This window comes from Thermobia domestica, chromosome 16 (genome assembly GCF_964235325.1).
Source record: "Thermobia domestica chromosome 16, izTheDome1.hap1.1, whole genome shotgun sequence".
In the NCBI taxonomy this organism is placed as follows: domain Eukaryota; kingdom Metazoa; phylum Arthropoda; class Insecta; order Zygentoma; family Lepismatidae; genus Thermobia; species Thermobia domestica.
Genome location: NC_137469.1, coordinates 151546566 through 151571946, shown reverse-complemented (window position 1 = coordinate 151571946; position 25381 = coordinate 151546566). Strand labels below are relative to the sequence as shown.

The window sequence follows — 25381 nt, the reverse complement described above, 5'->3', positions numbered from 1 at the left end:
ATCCATCCATGGAATCAGCTCAAAAATTATCTCAAAACTTAGAATCTTTCAAGAACCGCTTACTCGGATAAATTACTAATTTTGCTTACAAACTAATTTTATGGCGCTGAATCTAGTGGAGTTGTTTTCGAACATGCTCGTCCATCTTCGTTCGATCTTTGAACTTCCGCTTACGCTAATGGCAAAAGTGTCTATGCTTAGATCCATTTCTAATTGCAGTTTATATTCTAATTTAAGAATACTGAATCTAAAATAACGATTTTTAAACATACCGGTCCATAAGGTCACAGAAAACTCATCTCCAATTGAGATATAAGTAAATAATTGTAAATATCCTAACTTTGAGGTCATTTTTGTAATACAGTAGACAGATGTGTTTAAAAATATTTTCGTTGATTCAGCATCCTCAAATTAGTATGAAAAGTGCAATTAGAAGTTTATCTAAGCTTGGGCACTTTTTACCAGTGGCATCAGCAATAGTTCTTTATGTTCAAAAGAAAGTACCGTGTGGATTTCTTAAGCCTATTTTACATCATCATAGCTTTCCATCAAATTTTGTATCAAACTTTTCTTCGATGGTAATTTGATCAAATAAGCTCGCTGAAACTTTTGCACACATCTATAAAGGATCAAATATAAATATGAATTTCTTTCTTCATTTGTTTATAGATATTTCTTCATTTAACTGTTAGGCTGCTTAGACCTCTGTGGATTTATGGTTCCACATAGTGGTGTAACTATAATGAATAAGAATAAGATTGAATAAGAATAAGATTGTAGAAATGAATTGAATAACTGGCTAAAGTTAAACTGATTGCTTTTTCTGATCACAGGCACAAGAACCTGTTTTCGTTATATTCCTGATTATCTTAATATACCTTAATCACAGTTATGTATGTTTCATTTCCCTCATCTACAAGTAGGTCTAATTGTTATCCGAAAATACTTGTTGTATTAATACTTTCTTTCTTGTTCACTAAATACGTATTGCATTTGTTAGTCTGATGCTTAAATTTCGTATAATTCTCTTAATTTTTTCATAAATTTGGTAATTGTAAGAGACCATCTGCGGTATTTAGTCCTGATATTCTTTAGTTTTATATAATAGTTATGTCGCTTTTGTGCATCAATAAGAACTTCAATCATTCCTGTGCCCACGTCATACTCAGTTTTCTCGCCACCGCACAGTGATTTTCGTTTGTTTTCTTTGATGGAGTGTTGGATAGAAACAGAACAAATGTTTTATTAGAACTGTTGTAACAAATGTTATATGAAATCCGAAAATTGCGCAGAACTTGGTATCGTACACGTTCAAATTCTACTTGGATGAAACATTTGATGCAATATATGATGGAATAGTTGATGATCCATAACCAGCTTCATTTGCATGTGTTGAGTTAATGTTAAATTCTAACGGGCTTAAAAAAAACGGTTTGCAAATTCTAAAAGAAGGACCGATTAACCGGTATGAATGAGTGCAAAATATTTTCCTAGTGATATGGTTTGAAACTTATAGGCTATCTTCATTCAAAAGAACACAACGGTGTAAATATAATGTAATTTATGTGTAGTGTATGACTTGTGAAGCATTCGTTGAGGAGAAATTAAAATACAAAATTCAGTGAAGCTACTGTCGAGATTATATATCGCACTTAATTTTTGTGATGAAGATCCATTGTTCCCCCGTAATGAATCGTACTCTGCGCAACCACGCACATAATTGAGAGAGATTTTTAGGGACGAAAGCTTAATGAAAGGGAAGCAAAGAAAAGAGAAGAGCAAACGAAGTGGACATCTGCTGAGAACATCTGTCAGTGGCGGTCGGCTGTGGATTACTACATTCAAAAGATTTCTTATGTGGATTTCGGATTAAAAGTGTTTGTAATACACTAGAACAACGTTTATGCAACCTTCACTCATTGCATTTTCTGTTTATTCAGATTGAATTGTTACTTTATATCCAAGTGTTTTATTCTGCAAATAAAAATATCAAACACAGATCAGATTCTGAAATAAACTTTCACATTATACGTAATAATCTTTCTCTTGTAATTTGTGCAAATACGTAATTGATGTTTCATTATGTATCGTTCTAAAGTACTTTGAAACAAGATGGTGAGTACGATGAGATGAAAACAGTAATCTTTTGAAATGAATTTTTGAAATCTAGAATAGATAGAACATCATAAAGTGAGAAGAAAATGCATAAAAGATGAATATTGGCATTCTAAATCAACTAAATTGAAAGGTGATTGCTAGTAGGAACCACATAACTTGCTTTTTCCGTGAATTGGGACTAAGGATCTTCACCTTCCTCATTCTAATCAAATGGCAAAAAATCCAGAGAGACAGTGATTTCTTGCAATTAGTTAAATGAAAGATTAGAACAGTCTTAAAGATAATATTAGAGCACATCTAAAAACTTAATATCATTCTAGGAAACTGCTTTGCTAGCTATAGCCCTTCGTAGCCTGCAAACACAACAAATTTACTTTTTGTTCAACTGTTGGAATTTTTTAGATAAAGAGGTAACGGTAATGCTTGCTTTTTCGGAACAAAAGTTTTCCAAAATGTGGACAATAAAGACAGAGTAATAAATAAATAAAATGAAGGCATGTGAACTCTTCATTCTTTGCAATCTTGTAAGAGAATATTACAAACTAACGACAAATGAGTAACAACATTTCTTACTGCACTTATGTTTTAGATTGTTATGATATTGAAATTCATATATTATTATTATTATTATTATTATTATTATTATTATTATTATTATTATTATTATTATTATTATTATTATTATTATTATTATTATTATTATTATTACTATTATTAAATTAATTTAAAAATATGTATTTTATCTACATCTACAGTGACATTTTTCAAAGTCTTTCTATTAAACTATCTTCATACTATAAAGTGTTTTAAAAGTATTTATTTTTATTAATTGTTGAAATTTGAAAAAAAAAATCTTAATGTTGCTCCGAATAACATGACTGAAAATACCATAAAGTAAAATTGGCAAATAGAAATCACATTTTTTATTTTTTAAACATTCTCGATCCCAGTTTCCAAATTTAAACCTAAATTATAACATATCTATTTAAAGTTATTAGTGCAATATTTACTTATGAAATGTAAACTAAATACTTATACATTGTTTCGAAAATCTTTGTTCTACGAAAACTCCCCTCATCACTTAATTGTCTTGAATGTTTTTTTGTTTTCAATAGAAATATGTTATGCGAGATTATACGATTAGGAGTTAAATATTTAAACTTTATTATCAGAAATGAACAAAAGCGTCCAGTAAAATCTTTGGAATTTTATGAGAAAAATGAATATGTCGTATTAAAGAGTAGTTAAATATTTTCTATTTTCTTTATGAAGTATAAACAAAATCGCTAAGAGCCGTTTCCGGGAAAATTGTCGGAATAAAACTCATCCCACTATTATACTATTTCATCTGAATAATCTAAACTTCTTTTCTTTTGATGCGCGCGGAGGGTAGGGGGTGCTGGAAGAGAAAATATTAGTTATTGAACTATTAATGTAACATTTATTTATAAAATATAAAGAATCGTTAAATCCATTTCTGATAAGATCATAAATTTCGGTTTCCCAGTTTTCACGTTTCAATAAATTACTGTTAGATTTAGGCGTACAAAGAAAATTTGGAAACCTCCCTGTGGAACATTATAAAAACACTTTGCTTAAATTTTGGTATCAATACGTTAAGTCGCGTGGCCTCTAGGCCTCTGCACATATGTACGTACAGACATTCGAAAGTAATTTTTCCGCGTAAGGGCCATGAAACATTAAATTCATTTTTCTTCTCTCTCACTGTCACGAGGTCTTTCATTCCTAACGTCGCTCAAGAGGGGAAAACTTTCCAACACAAAGAATATATTTTTTTGACTCCTCCTTGTTTATACAATGTCCTAGTTTCTCCAATTATAAGTCGGATCGGGAGTATAAGATTGAACATTCTTCTTCTTCTTTCTTGTCTAATGTTTTCGGGAGTATAAGATTGACTAATCTCATTCTTTCTTCGCTAATTTTTAGAAAAGTTTTTGTTAGTGTAGATGTAACATACACTGTTGCATATGCATCGGAATTTTTGGGATAAAATTCTGGTGTTCTCAACTGTTAGACATTTCATAGGAAATTTTCTAGTGCCTGTTTTGTTACTCTGAGGCGTTTCAAATAAAATATAAAACTGTGTTTCAACTTTTCATACAGTTTATAATCTACATTAAGAATATGTAAGCTTCTACTGGAAACGAAACTGCGGACAGAAACTGTGGTATGGATATTCTACTTTGTACAGTCAGGCTTTTTGCTATATAAAATAATTATAAAAGTTTCAAAATATTTGTTCCAAAATCGCGCATGTAATGTCGCTGCATGTTTCGTGATTTACAAATCTCGACTTATCTAATATAATAAAGGTATGCAGGGCTGCTACACTAAGCTTTCATTTATTAAATTAAATCATCTTGTACTGCAGTTATTTATGAAACAATCATTTTTGAAATATCGATAGAATTATAGCAAGTGTCCTCGGAAAACCTCAACATTCGTCTCGTCTCTATTCTCGAGAAGTTACTTCTCGTCTCGTTTTGTGAATATATGTTCCGATTTTCCCTAATTTTCTTTAGAAGTTGCCACAATTTTTCCGCGTTACGAGAGGTCCACGAACGGTGTGATTTAACAACATGTATCTAAACCATATTTAGTATTGGAGTATATTGTGTAATATTTATCTTATCTTTAAACGTTGATAAATGTTCTTCATTGTGTTTATACAATCATTAAATATCATTTTATAGTTTTTTTTAAACTATGAATAAAGAAGCATTAAAGCTGTGCTTAAGATCTAAAACTTGGGTGAATTAGTGTTGCCCACGAGAGATGAAAAATCTCTCGTCTTGTTTTAATTATCATATCAATAACGAGACGAGAATCGTAATGTTTTTCGTCTCTTTTCAAATTTGAAAAGGTATTTCGCGTCTCGATTCCAACATGAGAATTGAGATTAGACGAGAAATTCGTTTTCTCGTGGGCAATATTTACTTGGAAAATTATAAATCACACAAGAAGGACCAAAATGAAATTTACAAAATAAGCTCCAAGATTAATTAAGTATACTAATGTCCAAAATTATTGTCGCATATCTATAACTGTCTTGTAAGAATATAATTTGATTATGATTTTGCAGGGTACTTTTAATACTGATACTAAGTGTATAATCGGAAAATGTATATTTGTAGTAAATTTCATAGGAAAAGAATTATAAATACTAAAATTATCATGAATAAAACAAAATGTTGCTAAATGAACAAGAAAATTTTGTTTTCGTTTTATTGTTCTTACTTACTACTCTTTTAACATGAAATTTGCCACATACATGTCTTTACCGATTATACACCGTACACATACTAACATTATAACAAATACAGTACGAATTCGTTATCAAATTATATTTCTAGAACAACGGACATGTGACAATAATTTTGGTCATGAGTGTACATGCAATTTCTTAACAATCTAAAATTACCTTCCCTCTTAAAATTATCAGATGGTAATGATAAGTCTCTATTGGTGCCATGTTAATGATCCAAACACGAAAGCAACTAATCGCAGAAAGTAAGTTATATGCATCAGAGATTGATTCTTAGCACTAGAGTTTATATATATATATAGATGTTAATTTATTGTCAATGATTCCTGTAATGCACTGCAAGACCTAATTTACTGCTGAAGGTTTGATCATCATAGCATAATGTTCCTGTTCTGGAACCAAATGATGCAAACTTGAATTTTGAAGTCACCTGTATATACTAAGAAACAAACAAACAAACAAACAAAAAAAAAACAAAAAAAAAGTAGGGAAATACCTTAGATCACTGAATGTGCTAGGGTTTCTGGCTTTCTCTGAAACTTAAAAACGCGACTTTACGTATAGGATAGTATATGAAGGGTAAGGGGAAAAAACAAGGAATGTCCATACATGTGCTTTACCGGGTGCTTTGTCCTATCTGTTGGTGACTCTTGGTATTATTTGATTGTATATGCCATGCACGCGTAGATGTAGAAATATCCATGTAAAAAGGGACGAAAGATTTAATAACCCTATTCTTTGTACGTGATTTCCAATATTAAAATGCCGTTTTCTCAAAAATGTAATTTTGTGACATTCCTTCTTTTTTCCCCTTACCCTTCATATAAGGTCACATCCACTAAATTTGTATATAGCCCATAGTATACTGTATTTATGAATAAATTTATGCAAATAAAGAATATAAAAGAAGATAATCTGGATAATGCCTACAAAATATTAACTTAACGAACTAACAGATATTTGAGCTTTTCTCATAGGTAAAAATTCTGCTTGCCCAGTTTTATTAGGTTATTATTAATTACTGAACACTTAAATTTCTTCATTATATGAAAGATAGCGTTTGTCACGAAATGAGAAAGAGTTTTCTAGTCTCGTCTCTTAAATTTTGTAGCAGTATCGTCTCGCCTCTAAAGATTTCTGAAATCATTTTTTCAATTTATGCCCTGACGATTTCTTCATTTTATTTAGAGGTTATCACAACCCTTCCACTCCACGAGAAATCCATGAAGAATGTGACATAATGACATTTTAAACTGTATTTACTATTGGAGTACATTGTGAAATGATAATGACTTGCGTATCTTTGAACGTTGATAAATGCTCTTCATTATGTTCCTACAATCACTTGATAAATTTATAGTTTTTATACTATGAATCATGTAACACTAAAACAGTATGTGAGATGTAAGACTCGGGGAAACTAGTGCTGTTCACGAAATTCGAGAAATTTCTCGTCTCGTCTCGAATTGGAAAATCCGCTTTTCGTTTCCGAGAGTAGACGAGAAATTTTTCGACACGTGAGTAACACAATGAAAGGTGTTAAAAAAAAACTAGTAGTTCATTTAATAGCAGTTTGTAAGCATTCAGTGGTTTACTTGTGGAAATACACATTATTTAGAAAGTTTGTATATTTGAAAGTTTTCAGAATGATTTGATTCATTAAAAATACCTCTTGCAGTTAAACAAGAACATTAACATAATGTTTGAAGCATTTACAAACGTTTCATTTTCATTTTCAAGTGAGCAGGAACAGAAAATCTTAAACACGTGATTAATATGTACGGATCTTTAGATATTTAGTCACTATGAAAGCAACATTTAAACTCAACGGTCAAAAAATCTGAAAGAACAACATATTATTTTAACAATGTAATAATTAGAGGTCTGCGTGATGCAGACGTCTACTTTTACTTTGCGGATGGCAGATAAAATACTCCTGAAAAAAAAATATATATCATTTTTCGAAGCACTATTAATCATGATTTCGTGTATGAAAGTCTTTTTAGCATCATTTCGGGACAAGACGAAAACTGAATTTTCTTTTCTTTTTTCTTTCTTTGATTATGTAGGATGTTGTAGGAAATTATTTTACGGACACACTGTTTTCAACTTGATAATTTTCGTCAGAAATCTGTACTGGAAGGAACCTTAAGTATCTACGTAATTTCGGCATTCATTTCGTGCTTATGTGTCCATGGATTTTATTTCATATTTAGTTACTCACAATTGGAAGGAGTTGAATTGAATGTTAATTTGAAATGAAATCTTTGAGTTTTACGTCCCACGATTATGCCGTCTAAACGTGAGATGAGAAATGAATGAAATGGTGGAATGAAGGAAGTAAGAGGAAACGGGAGATTCCCGAGGAAACTCACGCACACGGTGTTTGTCCACCACAAAGTTTACTTTGCGGGAGCAGGGTTTGAACCCGAGACCCCATGCACATGAGGTTAACGCTCTACCACTGAGCCACCGCGGCCCTACTTATGGTTTGTGAGGACATATTTTTGTCTTTCTTTGTTGACGTCCTGAAGGTCTAGTGTTCCCAGCAGTTGCTTCCCCACTTTCGTCTGTAAAAGCGATAATGATTTTTAAGTGTAACATTAACCATGTCTGCCCGCAGGGGGGAGGAGGAAGGAGGCAGTTGAATTTTCGAATGATGGAAATACATGTAAAAACAAACTAATTTGCTCTCACATATTATAGTAGATACTTGATATATTTATTTTAAATACTTGGTACTAAGTTTATTTACTGTAGTTATTTGCAATTTAACGCCCCACGACTATTCCTATTAGGCTAGGGGAGACGGATGAATTAGGCAAATGACTGATGATAGAAGAATTGGTAGAATGAGAAAGTGAGAGGAAACGAGAGAAGCCCGAGAAAACCCATGGTCACGATGTTGTCCACTACAAACTTATTTGCCCGAAGATCGAACCAGCGACCCCCACCAGAGGTGAGCGCTCTACCACTGAGCCATCGTGCCCCCTTGCAGTTAATAAGAATGTGTGTGTAAATAACTGTTGTTTTATATGATGTATTCTATGCATTAAAGTGTGTGTGTATTTGGTCTTTTGCCCGATCACCCACCTACTCGGCAAAAAAATCCTGCAAGCATCCCTGCTTGTAATTTAATATATCTAAGTAAATTTCTACTGATAATATATAAATACGTTAATTATGGTGCATGTAAATTGTGGACATTTATCGATAAGCGCATGATTGGCTCATTTCTGTTTAGAAGTAACATTTTAAACCAGTTCTTTAGGTATGTTTCTTTAATAATTATGTAGTCAATTTTATTCTTTTGTTACTGTTAATAAGATTAAAATGCATCATACAATGCATCCAATTTCTAATTTTAATAATACTTATGTTGTGTACATTTGCACGTAAAGGAATATAATAAAACTCCAGATTTAATGTGTAAGGCAAAAGGAGACATCAAGGATCCAATTTATGGCAGCGGCAATCTTCTATAAGAACGGTAGTTTCAATAATTTATAGTTTGTTTATGTAAGCCCAGGAACTTATTTTTTTCATTATATTAATGAACAATTCATGTGGTCTGTATTCATTAAACAGAAAATATTTTATGGAGAATATCAATTGAACACAAATTTAAACTTTATCTGACTTAAAACGATTTAAATCTCGGAATATAAAATCATAATCTAACAGTTAATACCTTCGATGGTATTAAAAGTGTCAATATAAATTTTATGTTTCAAGCTCATCAGTGTAGTTTGAGATGCAATATGTTAATACTGGACCAAATTCTACACCGGACAAATATCGGAAAAAATGGAACATAGTTTACGAAGTATTCATATGTTTTACGGAAGTCTACTACTCCCCAAAAGGGGACAGAGTGTACAATATTTGAACGAACTTTTAGTTTCCAAGATAAATGTAACATTAGTAAAGCAAAAAGTCTAGTAAAATTAGAATACGAAGAAATCAATCTATTCTTTCGTTAGCTGCTGAAGGAAGAAGACGCCTTATCTAATTTTATATTTTAATTTCTTTTTTGAATACGTGATAGAAGAACTAACCCAGTAACAGAGAGTTCATATTCAATGGATTGAAAGTCATTTAAGTACGCGGACAGAATAAGACATTATAGACTAATGAAAGAAGTATCTTTCATGACGACGTGAAAAAGAAAAAAAAAAAAACTTCAAGTAGTGTCAGTAGCAAGTTGACACCATATACAATAATAACATAGTAATCAATAATACGTATATTACGCTAGCGTTCCTTTTAACGACCGGATTTGATGAGACCGATGGAGCTTCGGTTGAAAAGATTCGGTTAAACCGAAATCAAGTATTTTTTTTATGTATAAAGTACGGTATATTTATGTACAAATCTTAGTTGACAGCTGTCTGTCTCTTGACCTTTACAGCACAGTACAACACGTGTGCTACAAATAAACGGGGATAGGGGAGTGGGAGTCTACAGCCAATGCAACGTAACAATGAACTTATTCTTTGATAAGTAACTGTTAGACCAAAACAATACTATATACTCATTGTTCTTTTGAAATAACTCACTCAAAAGCTTTTTTTTTTTTTTATTTCGATTCCATTAACCCGGAGATTCGGCTAAAAAGGATTGTAGTGTAATTTAAATGCTTAGGGATAATGTTACAAATAATAAAAAAAAAAAAACTAATTCAACGCAGAAATTAAAAGTTAATAGCGGGAAAAAACAAAAGACTTCATAGCCCGGTCATTCAGGAACGCCCGCAGACTTTTTCCAAGGGGGCAAACGACCGCTTTTATGGGGGGAGGGACGAAAGCTGACACACAAGCACAGTCGCGAATACGTACACACTCGAGTGTAAGCGTGCACAATATATAGATACATATATATAGGATATTCTAAAAGGCGCGCACGGGACCACAGAGTACTACAAGTCAAAATAAACCAAAAAATACAAATATTTGTATACCTTTCGGGTCCTCGTCAGGAGACGCAAATTGCACTATGTGGAAACGTCGCAGCGAAAGAACCATAAACTAGATCTACTAATCCATCAAATATTACATCGATTCTTGCCAGACAAAGTTAAAGTCAATAGACGTTGACACTACCACCACTTATTACCGTAACAATAGGGATAACTGTTTGATGGATTTGTAGATTGTAAGCAATGCTAATGGTTCCAAGACAATATGCAATGTTGCCATATAGTGAAATTTTGATTCCAGGTAGCAGCTGAAGGAGGCCGCAGAGGGCATTCCATCATATAATGTTTTCGCTTTATTTTGACCTGCAGAAAATTGCTCTGTGGTAAGTGGGCGCCATTTTTAGAACACCCGATATATATAACATTATTTACGCACATATCGTTATCAAATACAGTAAATAAACTATATTAATATTATATATATATATATATATATATATATATATATATATATATATATATATATATATATATAGTAACTTATGTGAGAGCAAATTAATATGTTTTGATATGCATTTCTAAGAACTGAATATCCTTTGAAAATCCAGAGAGGGTAATTACTCCCCCCTGGCACCCCGCTGCTGGTAGGCGTGGAGTCAATGTTCTATACAAAATATTCTATCATCGCGAATAATATCGACGCAATGATTAGTAAAAAAAAAAAAAAATAGAAACTTAATTCTGAACATTGTAAGTGTGTGTGTAGATAGGGGTAGAAAATTATGTGGATGAAATTGAACAAACTTTCACTCCCTTATCTGTTGACAGAGATACAGCCTTAATGAGAGGCACTAAATTGGATATTACGCAAAAAAAAAAAAAAAAAAAAAAGCACCGTTGCCATACATTACCATAAGCATGTCGATTAATAAAAACAGACAAAAACGCACGTCGTTTTAGGGGAAAATATAAAGCAATGGATGACAATAGCATTTCTAGTTATCGTTATTATATGTGTGCACGGGCGTCGTAGAGAGGGGAATGGGTTAATATGTCCCAGTCAATAATTTTCTGTATCTTGTTTAACTGTAAGATTGCCCGTAAGATTAAAACTGTAAGAAATTAAGTTATTGGAAAACTGTAAGCAAATCAAACTTAAATCCACAATCTGAACTAGGTATTATACATATTATTATGGTCTATTATTCTTTTTTTATTAGTTTAATAATACCATGTAGATTTTGTTATTGTTATGGATTACTATAGAACAAAGTTGAAAATAGAATCTTAATCCGTTTAGCTGAAAAATCTTAGTTCATTCACCATTCTTAAAAAGGAACAAATAAACTACTGTTCTACGGTAATAATAAACAGAATGAAGAAATTATAAAGCAAACAATAGGCTCCATCAATTTCAGTATTTTCGTAATGCTTAATTATTCAATTATTATTATTATTATTATTATTATTATTATTATTATTATTATTATTATTATTATTATTATTATTATTATTATTATTATTATTATTATTATTATTATTATTATTATTATTATTATTACTGCTTTTTTGAAAGGTTACAGAAATTGCAGAGATTATCAACGATCTAATTCTTGAAAAAAAATGTCGTTGCACCGAATTATGTCATACCGTATGCCTACGCATAGAAACTTTCAGAAAACAAAGTTTCGAGTTGAGTTGAATTTCAGTTTAGCGTCCCTTTCAGCAGCGACGCTATGCAAGTCGTGGACCTACTGATTAACGTGGAATCCGAACCACATGAGCTTGCGCCAGGAATCGAACCCGGGTCTCCCGCGCCAAAACAAAGTTCCGAAAGTACAGTATTGTTTAGTTGGAGAAGAGACTATCAATGGATGAATTTAGAATATTTGAGAATGTGGAATCTTAACACAAAAGCTACAGTTTGACGAATATAATAAGGATAATAAAATTGTGACGTCAAAGATGGAACGGGTGTGAAAACTACGCTAGAAATTGATGGAGTCCCAGTCAGAGAGAGAACTTTAGAAGACCAAAATGAACATAGGAATAAAGGAAAGAGATCATAATAGCAATCGCGAATGGATTGTCTCGGTACAACTACAACACAATAGACATCTTTCATTTCAGCGCTACGAGGCAGAATTTTCGTCATAAGACAGAAGTTTTATAATAAAAACAAATATATTTTTCGAGACGATACATCGTTTTCATAATACATTTTCGAGACAAGATAGTCTCAACTCTTGTATCATGCCAATTCGTAATGAGAGTTATCATAGAATTCCACGTAATATAAATATGTGTAGTAGATATACAAATAGCTTTGTTCATAAGGCACTTCAGAGCATTGCAACATAATGAAGCAGTAGGACTGAACAATAATAAATATATAGAAAAATCAGTTATTATTAAAATTATTGTTATATGTTAAACTAATGGAATCATTTTGTGCTAAACGAACGCATTGAATTTTCCCTTAATTTTGTAAAACGTATACAATTTATGAATGACTCATTTCTGCGTCATTAAAGCTAACATAAGTTGATATCAAAATCGAAACATATTTTTTACGTGTTTCATCCTTGCAAGTTAAGTTGGCGGTCAACATCGAAAGATCTACGCTCAAAGTTACGAGAGCAGAAGACGTATCGTTTGAGGCCTCGAGTCCTCGCTAAGACACCAGTGTACGTTTATCAAGATCTTTTGAATTAGGACACAATAGTGGCAAATCACAAAATGTTATTATTACAAAGCTTTAAAGATAATAATAATATCTTATAAATTAGTCTTATTTAGAAACAACAGGAAATGGATTTTGTTTTAATTCTATACCTTTTACGAGCACAATCCTTTTCTTCTTCTTCTTTTTTTAAAAATTTTCAGTAGATTTTACTATTCCAAAATAAAAATTCTGTTATTTTGAAATGTATAAATGTAATTCACACACTTACTTAAGAATTATGAGAGATGTTTTTATAATAATGACTTTATTTGTTAATACTTATTACTATTTATATCTAATAATGAAAACTATATCTGCAATATATATCGCAAAAGTTTGTTTTGTAAATGAAGTAAATAAAAAGTAGGCAGCAAATTTTCAGAAGCTGCGATTGAGTTGTTCTTTCTCTTCAATACACACAGACCCCTCCTTCGCAAATGACAATCGTTGGGAACAATCCAGTGATAAAATTGCTTCCGGATGCTGTTGTTTCATTACATTGCTATAACATTTAGTGAAATAATTACTTTTATACGAGTTTCTTCATAAGAATCTGTTCCGATATAGGTCTCGAGTATTCCAGGTTCCTCTTTCACTTTTGGTATGGTCCTGGACTAACTTACGGTTGAACAGACACATCTGGCCGAATTATTTTCTAGTTACTTATAAACAGTGACGTATTTAGGGAGGAGCTCAACCCCCTCTCCCGAAATAAATTTGTTAGTTTTTCGCATCCCACGTACAACAATAATCCTTCTTATCATTTTTAAGGATTTCACTGACTTTCCATTTTCTTATGCTCTTTCTTCAGGAATAATATGCTATTTGTCAAAATTCATGCCATTAAGAACTGCGTTATTTTTTTCTTTCTTTCGTCATTCTACTCTTCTGTTTCTTTTTCTTAGTTGTTAGGGCCTACTTCTTTCGTTCCTTCTATCATACTTTCGACCGTTGTTTTGTGATTTAAGTCCGCCGTCGTTACTAACACCGAAACTAAGAGGAGCTGATAAGCGAAACTGGTGTTACATACCAAGTTGTACGGATATCAACATAATAGGATTTTAGTTATTATAGCAAAGGAATATTTACATCGTTTAGTTATAAAGAAAGGTAAATGTTTGAATTAAAGAAAATCAAGAGAGGGAATAAGTTGGGCGGGAAATTAGGTACACCAAGAGGATGCTTCCTTTTTCTTCTATGACCAGAATAAAAGATGCTAAATTTTTGAATCATATCACATAAGATTCACCAGTCTGCAATTCTTGCCATTAAAACTTCAATTTATGCATAATTAAAACATATTTAATTCTCGAACTCAGGTGAGCAATTGTCCGCCTGAAACAAAATCCTAAATACACCACTGCTTATAAGTAGGCCTAATATGTGCATAAAGAGTGTGTGTATCACCGTTACGGAAATACAGCGTATTTTGCTAAGTAGATAAATAAATACTTTTTCCAGCAAAATATAAACTGGCAATTATTATTATTGGCAACGAACGACTTTTTAAATTTTCTCTTGTCGATTTTCTCGAAAACTACAAATGAAAATGTAGCCTGATATCTAATTCAACTGAACCTAATCTACCGAGTGATATGGTATATGTCTTATATTTGGACAATATTTTAGTTAATCAAAAATTAAAATTTAAGAGTTAATGGCAATTTTAGACTGTGCCTCATTAAATGCATTATGTCTTGATAGTATCATAATGAAGAGCTTAATGAAGGTATATTTCAGAATAAATTTCATCTCAAGAAGTGCCATGGTTTTCGTACAGAATCAAGTTTTAGGTTTACGAATTAATAGTTTTTTTCCCTCCATTTTTCGTCTAAAATTAAGCACGAGCCTTCACATTTACGTATATCATTTTGATCAGCACATCAGGTTCTACTGATTTGTATATGTCCGATCTTAGGATATTTTTACCCATTAAATGATAGTAGGCCTAATATTGTAAAGTTTTTTTTACATCACTATAACGCTCTTATTTTTCCTGTCTAGGAAAACCAAATGCATTACGTATCTGTAAAGTAGATTAGTTCCCAATGTTAATATCTTGCTATGAGTAAGGCTACAACTTCTTTATTGTTCTACACGTCGTTTTGTTTTGTCAGCTAAAAGGATTTAAAAAGAAAGCTATATTTATGTGAATGACAAAACGATCTATCTATCTATCTATCTATCTATCTATCTATATATATATATATATATATATATATATATATATATATATATATATATATATATATATATATATATATATATATATATATATATATATATATATATATATAGGATATATACTGCTAAGTATGAAATTTTTGATTAAGTCATTATCTACTTTTTACAGCACATCTCAGCGTAACCAACTATCGGAGCAAATAATTAGAAAATGCCAAAAAGTTACATACCACATTGTTATAGATTTCAAAGACGATATGCTTAAAAAAAAAAATGGTATGGCAGAGTGGGTAGGTGGAAATGGATGAACTATAGGTAGAAACTGAAATTGGCAACCGAAGGACAACGGGATCTTCAGTCATCCTTATTGTTCAATCTCCTTTTAAACAACAATGATTTTCCTTAGTTCACCGAAATAGAATATACACATTTAATTTTAGTGCCTCAATTACAAATACTTTGTACGGATTTTTACACATAACTATATAATTTGCCCGAAAAGATAGTTATTTCATGAATATTGCTCTTATGTGTATGTGAGAACGCATAGTGAGTTCAAACTGAATCTTGGTTTTCGTTCGAGTTGTTACTATCATAACTATCTCATATTTGAATACACGAACAAAACCAAATAATAATTGTTAAATTGTACGGATAATGAGTAATATTGCATCTAGGTGAAGAGGCACTGGCTAAAACGAAAACGTGATTTTGAGTTATGATAACCGTCATTCATTATTTAACCTCCTCTACCAATCGTAAAATATTCATAGCTCAATTTCTTGTATTAACGGAGACAATGTTTCTTCCAGACATGTTTTTGGGGGGCACTGCCCTCCCCCCGGAGCTCTGAGAGTGCCCCCCGAAGAAGACCAAAATAATACGTCTATAATATAATAATAAATAGAATAGTACCAGCAGTGCCCCCGGAACTTTGTTTCTGAAAGAAACACTGAACGGAGATACGAACTTGGCATTCCTTGAAGTGAGTAGCACGGTATAACGTTAAACGAGACATTTTAAATCGCTGTCCTGTAAGATTATAAAAATCCACATAAGCCACATCCCTTCGCCACATCCACAGCCCGAAATTATGCTAATAGCGATAGTTTGAATAGCGTGAGGAAAATCATTAGGATATTAGTTCGAATAATTACGTTGAAAATTCTATCAGCAGTGGCTCGGAAATCGATACACAATGAGTGAGTGTGATTTCCATTTTAGATCTACTGTTTCTTTATCCATCGCTGCGATGAAACCTCAAATGGAACGCTATAGTGGCTCTCCCGGCAGAACGCTTTTCACAGCCAGTATACAACTTGAGGAGTTTTACGTTACATTATAATGTACACATTTTTCTTTTACCAATACAGAACAAAAAAATAAAATAAAATAAAATAAAATAAAATAAAAATAAAAATAAAAAAAATAAAAATAAAAAAATTAAGTATTCATAAAATAAACGAAGTGTCAATTCTCTACAGATATTCAGATATATTATTCCACTGATTTTCATCTTAATCAAAAAATAATAATTTCTTCGTTTCATGGAAATAATATATAAACAATAAGAATTGAAGGGCGCACTTGAAGAACAATCTAAGTCCACTATGTGAAAAATTTGCGTGAAAAATACATGAAACTTTAGATCTCAATATTTCTTAAATCTTCAATAACTTTACACTCACGGTTGCCTATCCTGGGATGCTAACGCACTCCGCCGTAAGTTCACTTGAGTTCCTTGGATCTGGATATCTTTACTTGCATATTTACAATAAAATATATACCTGAATCCTTCCCCCTCCAAGTTATAGAAAAATCGGCGCCCCTGTTTACACTCAATAGATTTCTCCTATGTGATACATAAAGCCATGTGCGTGGGTTCCCCGGGGTTCTCTCGTTTCCTCCCATTTCCTTTGTTCCTCTGTTTCATTCATTTTCATCATTATCGTTTCTTTAGCCTACACGGCATGGGACGTAAAATGGAATGATTTCATTTCCTTTTTTCCCTACGTGCCGTATATGCCATGGTTAAACTATTATTGAAAGAAATTTGAATTTTATCATCTGATTTCCAGTTTCTGCATTGTATCCTTCAACTATTAATTCTTATTCACGTATGTCAAAGTAACGAATATCTTACATGGTAGTAAATACATGACATTATGCGACTAATACACTAAAATTTTCAACAAAATAGTAAGTAAGCAAGTAACGAGATAAAGAATATTTATTTTCGTGGGAATTGCTTTTTACGATGCCTAATCGGAACTTTTTAATTGTATAATCATTGGTCGGTTTGGAGTTTCAGTCAGTTACTTGCAGCACCAAGGCTATATAAGCGGGCAACCACATAAGCTCATAAGCGGGAATCGAATACGTTTGAATAAGTTCCAGGACTTATAGAGTTATTTATTTATACATACAGTAGGATTTCATCGTAAATAGGAGTTTTTCCCTCTTTGAAATTTATTTATTTATTTATTCTATTATATGTATAAATAGGCTAATGCAAACTATGCGTGAAATTTCAGAGCATTTAAAAAAGCAAAAAATGTGTTTTCATTTTTTTTCATGTGATTATATACCTCCGATAGTATATATAAAGGATACTATACTTGTAGTTTTCCAACGTCCAGACACTGCGAACAGACTGTACTTATTGTGAAAGAATGACCAAAGAGATTAAACCCACAAATGCCTATCAACAATATTAAAATGTAAGAATGTCAGTGTTTCAGTCCAAAAGTTTATAGATTAACTGCAACACACAAATGCAATATAAAAATCCGAGTGTTGAATCATTAGACATCAGTAGTCTCGGATAGATTATTAAGCTTTACTCTGAATCATGCAGCGATAACCCAACACAGACTGGAATGGAAGTAAATGAGGAAGAAAACAGAGTAAAATAATATTTAAATATTATTTTCGACAAGTATAAAATAATTAAATAGAATTAATTTAATATTTTCTGATAACATTTATTTAGACGGAGAAAAGAAAGATCCATAAATTATATTTTGATAAACATATGAACATTTCACTTCTCCATTTCTTATGCGATTTTTCTTCCTTTCTTGATTTTATTAAAGTATTGTTTATTTTCTGTTTCTTTAAAAAAAAAAAAAGTTGCAAATGAATATGTTGGAAAGACTACACCTGCTATAATTATTTCCACTACTTTACATCGCACGTTTAACACTCATATGACTCAAGAAGAGCAATGGAAATAAGACGAGATCCTCTATAGGGATGGAGTGCAAGATGCGTTCAGTCCACTGGGTTCATAACATTAACCGCGATGGATTTGTGCTCAAGTGTGGTTGACAGGAGATCGGTTCTTGTTGTCATGGGTAAGCCGCTCCTTAGAAGATATTTCATTACACTGGTCATTTGATTCAGCAAAATAGACAAAAAAAATAAGAATAATAATAATAAAGGAATAAATTCCAGCTTAAGTTTAATCGTAGCGAGACTAAGTAATCAATAAGTAAAACTTACACCCAGATGTTGATTTCCCAGAAAAATGTCACACTTTTTGTGTTTTCAATTTACAGAATAATGACTACACATGCTTATGTCTAGATATGCGGTCAACGTGAACAGGTGACGAATTTAACAGGGATTACTATCGTATGTTTTACTTCTTAGTGGCAAAAGCTTCTACTAATTAAGGAGCATGAGTCAAAACATATTTACAAAGTGCAATAAAACTCTAATTGAAAAAAATGTTTCACTTTAAAAGATCGCTACGATAGAAGGCTTCAGCGTAATAGTATGTGCAGAAGGTTTGATTCAAAGAAAATGCAGAATAAAACAAGGATGTTTGACAGTACCTAATTTATTTTCTTTTTGGGGAGAGGGGAAGGCGGGTTTTTACTGTACTATGTAATTTCCATGTGGATTTGTAGCACTCAGAGTTAATTGTTTTAAATTAAAATCTGTCAAAATACAATTTTTTCATGTTGAAAACAAAATCATAATTACAATTTCGATTTTATTATTTTAGTCGGTACGTATCGCTCAAAATACTAACATTTGGAATGCCATGTGCCACAACTTATGCTGTTATAAACATGATAATTTTGTCACTAACAGTAATATGAATATAAGACCACTTCATTTTTTGTTTTTGACTATACTATTAGAGCTAAATATACAGAAATAAAAGTAGACTCTAGCTTACATTTTTTTTATCATTTGCAACATACCTTGTAAAATAGGAATTCGAATTTTTCCTTATTGCAGCTTTTTTTTTTTTTTTTTTTTTTTTTTTTTTGAGTTTAGCGTTCCTTTGAGCACCGAGGCTATACTCTAAAACGTGGATCTACAGTTTAAGGTGGATTCCGACATGTTCAAATTTCAAGTCTCTCCCACTGTAATCGAACCCGGATCCATATGCACCAAAGGCATACGTGCTAGTCACGAGACCAGCAAGGAGGACTGATTTTGTTAATTTTTTTTCTTTTTTGTTTCGTTTATTGTAGGTCATTTATGATATCTACTTAAAAGAAATGGTGACAAAATTCGAAAATAGCCAATCATTGTAGTATCGGAGTTGAAATAAACTTGTTCCCATAATTGAAAGGAGTTTCTTACTTTAGGTAATGGAAGATATATCTGCTACAGTAATTAAAAGAATCGCACCTTCTGCTACTTTTGCTAAGATAGTTTAGACTTTAAACTTTATGTTAACAACAAATTGAAGTTACCGCTTAGAAATCTCATTTAGCAAGATAGATAAAGCCTATTCAGAAATTTTAAAAATAAGCAATATCATTTAAATTCATGTAAATTGTATCGAAAAGCAATCCATTATTTACTTTTCATTTTTTCTACTTGAAAATACTTTTTAATAGAATAATAAAATAACTAGTAAAGTCTCTAGTTTCTTTCTAAGAAGCAGGTCATTCAAATGACAACCAGTTACGCAACCACAAATTTTATAATGAAAGTTACCATTGTTTTCTACCCAATAAATCCGTGGTCATTGATTTTACATCAGTTTCAAGTTGAAGAGGCTGGAAAGGAGGCGGGTTTCAACTTGAGATCCCTCCCCTTGCGCTCGGCGATGGTAACATTATTATTCATCTAATATTTATGTCCCTGTCAATCAAACTTGAACACTAAACGAATGAAAATCGTTTGGAGGCAAAATGGACTGTACGTACCTAGCACTTCATCGTTTGTAAAGATGCTTCTAGACAGCAGTCCTCTTTGGTTCTTCATATATGCGAGTGTTTATCAGTTACGCAAATACCTGATACTAGGCTATATGTTACAGAGTCACTTCTGTACAACACATCGTTACACTTCTCCAAATATACAGAATTATTACACAGCCCACATAGGATGATGAAAAAAATCACAATTTACAGCACTAAGGGAACACTGCTTACACCGTCACTGTCTCACAGCCAGTCTACGCACACAACGTATTTACAAAATCATTTGCACTAACATTTTGTGCACTGTTCAAATGTCGAAGATTTATTTCGTTTTTCGTTAATTCAAGTTTTTAAATTCGATAGTTTACTTAATCGTTTGTACATTCATCTGTTTCGGAATTCTTTGGTTCTGATTTGGCTAACTTGGCCGGATCTCACCTCGCCCACGCAGTATGTGAAATACTCGAAGAAGGGGCGTGGCAGTAGTGGCGATCGAGTCCCGATGACGTCACTAGTCCAAGACTGCCCATACTAAGAGGAGAAAAGGCGGAACCCAAGGAACGTGTCACGGCAGGTTGTGAAGAAGATTCTAACACAACTTCAGGTCGGCTTTTAAGAGCCAAAGTTAAAGGTAACCGCTGGGAAATTGGAGTAGGTTTCGTTAGTTCCATGTTGTTCCCACTATTTGTTACTCGACCGATTAAAGAATCGATGCTAAATCCATTTTTAGATGTAGACGACGCCTTCCCAAGCGATGATGCACTTAAACTTATGTTGAGTGATGTAGAAACGGAGAGTCCACGGCCGTTCACTGTTGAGGTTACACTCACAGGCACAGGTTTTGGCAAACTCACTGTTGGAATTGGCGGTGGCGGCGGGGATAGAAGATTCAAACCCAGAGGGGTCAGCGACAGTCTTGCAAGATCTGCAGGCGGCAAAAGAGGTACTGCCGGCGGCAACGGGGAAAGATAGGGGTAAGGATTGACTTGCGAAGGATGAGCTGCATGCAAGGGATGGTTAGAACTCAGCAATGCTGCTGCAGCGTGATGGTATGGATCAGGGCCTAAAAATGCAGCGTGGTCGCGTAAAAAGTCTGGAGGTTGTCTCTTGTATCGTTTCCGCCGCCGCAGAAAACTTCCGTTGTCGAACATATCTTCTGCCATGGGGTCAAGAGTCCAATAGTTTCCCTTTCCAGGGTTTCCAGGTTCTCTAGGAATTTTAATAAAACAGTCGTTGAGAGAAAGATTATGACGAATAGAGTTCTGCCACGCGGGGAATTTCTCTCGATAGTAAGGAAAACGAGACATTATGAATTCACAAATACCACTAAGTGTCAGTTTCTTGTGTGGTGACTGTAGAATTGCCATTGTAATGAGAGCTATGTAAGAATACGGGGGCTTCACAAGCGCGGATTTCTTCTTTCCTTCCGCCGATTCTTCTCCACCACTGACGTATTTTTCGTTGCTTGTTGTCGAGGAATTACTGCCACCAACGGTTGGGGAAAATTGTCTATGGTCATTGGGCGGATCTTTTTGCTCCTCTGAATGTATTTCCTCTTGTTGTGTTGTCTGAGATTCGATTCCCTCACCGAGGCTCTCGTCGGCGTCGTCAGAATCCACGTTTATATCTGGCTCGTCGTCACTATCAGACGGATAAGTTATTGTCACGTGACCACGAAGGTCAAGAGGTGAATCAGCCACGTTTACTGCCATCGACTCTGTTGATGATAAAGACACTGAGACCGCAAGGTCTGGGTCGGACATGGCGCTGTCAACCGATCTACAGCCCATGTGAACCCCGTCCTCCATCGCAACACACATCGGAGAAACTTTCTTACTTACAGTAGCCACTGTACGCTTATCACCTCAGGAACATTCAAAAGTTCCACTAAAACACGGCCTAAATTCGTTGCCGGAGTTTGCACCGCGCACTCTCCTGCTGGTCGCCATGCAGGGTCCACAGATATGCACTCAATACCAGCTGCGCTTTCGCCTTCGCTGACCAGAAACGATTTATAACACAGGAAAGTTTTCCCATTTGTCAGAAGGTACAAGGGGCGGAGCAACTTGCGTGATACTTCGCTCCAATCGAAGAAAAGCATTGGGCAAAGATGTGTTGGAGGGCGGTCCGCAGAACAACCCATCTCTTGCTTGGTGTGTGTGAAGCACGAAAAGGGAAGTAACGGCTCTAGTGAATCTACGGAAGAAAAATATTCTGCAACTTTCGTCACGCTACGAGGTCTTCTATAAGGTAAGCATCAAGTGACCCGCGGCTTTCTCCTCCCCCAAAGCTTTTCTTCCCCCCTCACGTTCTTTTCTGTTAACACCCCATTTCGTTTATTTTATTCGGCTTGTGATTACACCTGGTAAACGCACACGGAAATAATAGTTATCTATTGTAAGAATCGCTGTATTTAAAGCAGTTTTCTTTGGTTGTTGTGTGTTTTAATCCTTGCACAAGATTTAAGACGTGCTGGAAACAGTACACAGAGCCTTTATTAGTTATTGACTTCTAACAAATAAAATGTCGGATAGTACACATGTATTTGCTACATGTAGTCCTATATTCAATTTTCGGTGTAACTTCGATATTTAGTGGAAAGTAAATAAATCCAACCTTTTTCTTATGATTGTGTAAGACCTAGTTTAGTCTAAACGTAATATTCATTGTCTTTTTGGCATTCTGATTTCTATATCCTTTCTAATCAAATGAAAACGGAAAGGAACGTGTTTTACCTGTTTATTCACGTAAGTTATTTGCCTGAAGTGAAAGTGAAAATCGTTATAGATACACAAAGGAACAACTAAACAATTCCATAATTTTCAGGAGGGTACTTCAGGTTATTTTGAATGATTTAACTGCTCGTAGTTTAAGTAGTTTGATATTGTGTAGTTTTTATACTCAGGCACTATTTTATTAAGATGTCTCTGAAGTGGTTACAATAAACAGAAAGGTTATATTCTAGATGTTACAGTAAACTGTTGATAGTGTTGTACATATAAGCAGATATCTTACACTTACAGGTTATCGCGTGATAGTTACTACAGGATTACGATCAAAGCATGGCCCTAATTATATGTTATATTTCTATGTAGAATGTAAATAGTGTTCTAACATCAATAGCAAATAAAAAGTAGATACAATTCGGAAACCTACATTTCTCAGCTTGCTTTTACGTGATTGCAAGTGCTGTGTATTATTCTCATCTTGTTTCGAAAACGAGAAAAGAGTACATGAAAAGTACATTTTCAAATTCGAGTCTCGTTCATCGAAGTCTTAGATCCCAAACACTTTTTTTTAGTAAATAATGAAATGAAATCTTCGAGTTTAACGTCCCAGGATTATGTCCTTTAGGCTAAGAGAGATGAAGGAAAAATCGGTGGAATGCTAAGTAGGAGGAAACGAGGGACCCCAAGAAAACCTACGGACATGATATTGTCCATGATAAACTTTATTTAGGGGGATCGAACCAGGGACCGCACACATCAGAGGTAAGCATTCTACCACGGAGACACCAACACTCAAACACTGTTTTAGTTTACATGTTTCATCATATAAAAATTATAAATAGATAAAGTATGAACACATTTAAGTGCATTTTTCAACGCTTAAAGATATGTGGAAGGATTCTAATAAATTCTAGATAAAATGATCAGAATTACCAGGGCATATATTTGATAAATAAATTTGCATAGACAAGAAAAGCTTTCCGAGAATCGAGACGAGAAAGGATTCTTTGTGAATCTAAACGAGGTGAGAATGTGGCAAAAATATACGAGACGAGACCAAAAAACCTTATTTCTCGTCTCATCGTGCGTTGTAGGCAACACTAGTGATTAGATGCTGATAATTTTATTTAATTATTTTTTAAAATGTAATTAGACACCCCTATTTGTTTTTATATTCTTATTAGACCTATTATTTTTTGATTGGATGTGAATTTAATGGATAGCTACATTATTATTATTATTATTATTATTATTATTATTATTATTATTGTAGAGCACCTTTGTGGCTAAGCGGTTAGCGCACGCGAATTTGGGTGGGAGATCCGGGTTCGATTCTTAGCGGGAGCTCATATGGTTCGGTTTCCAGTAGGTACCGATTTCCAGTGTTAATCAGTAGGTCCCGACTCATATATCCTTGCTGCTGAAAGGGACCTTCAACTCAAAATAAATAAATATTATTATTGTATAATAGAAGGACCAAAGCTTATGGTGTAGACCCCGAAGTAATAATTGTAATTTGCTCACTCTAATGATAATACAACAGTATGATTTCAAGCATTCTAATGGTATAAAAAAGAATCAGCTTAGAAGGAAAGCTTTGCTCTCGGAAACTATCATGTTCCATGTTGAGGCATTTAATAAATATTTATAGAGGATAAAGAAGGAACATATTTTGAGCATTTACCTATAAGTATAGAAGAAAAAAAAAGTAGCGAAATTTTTGAATAAAAATAAACTTGAGTGAGTGAATATTTCAGCATTCCCCCGCCCCTACCTCAACGAATATATATATATATATATATATATATATATATATATATATATATATATATATATATATATATATATATATATATATATATATATATATATATATATATATATATATATATATATATATATATATATAGATAGATAGATAGATAGATAGATAGATAGATAGATAGATATAGATATATAGATATATATATTGAATATATATTTCTTATTTAGAGCGTATGACTTCGCACGACGTGGTTCCGGGTTCGATTACCAGTGGAAGAGCACAGAAATTTAATTTCACAGCCCTTCACTTTCATTATTCTTCCGTCTCCTTTAGCCTAAGTGACGTAATTTGTTAAAATACGTTTCATTTCATGCTTTTGTTTTCCTTCTTAAGATAATTATTTTAGTTGTTTTAATTTTAAGAGGATAGCAGGAGGGAAGTAAAAATCTGATGCTATCAACGATTTGAATTCACTACGTTTTATA

At 33.1% G+C, this 25381-nt stretch overlaps 1 protein-coding gene across 1 annotated transcript; it reads right to left on the bottom strand.

The window, feature by feature from the left end:
* Window positions 1-18352: 18352 nt before the first annotated feature.
* On the bottom strand, window positions 18353-22405 carry LOC145673472 (uncharacterized). The gene has a single exon (XM_081743199.1). It carries the CDS (start codon window positions 22220-22222, stop codon window positions 20837-20839), a length of 1386 nt encoding a protein of 461 aa, XP_081599325.1. The 5' UTR covers window positions 22223-22405; the 3' UTR covers window positions 18353-20836.
* Between the last annotated feature and the right edge of the window lie 2976 nt (window positions 22406-25381).

Bases quoted from the DNA above. Each gene is read 5' to 3' on its own strand.
- LOC145673472 (XM_081743199.1), bottom strand. From the start codon at position 22,222: ATGTGTGTTGCGATGGAGGACGGGGTTCACATGGGCTGTAGATCGGTT.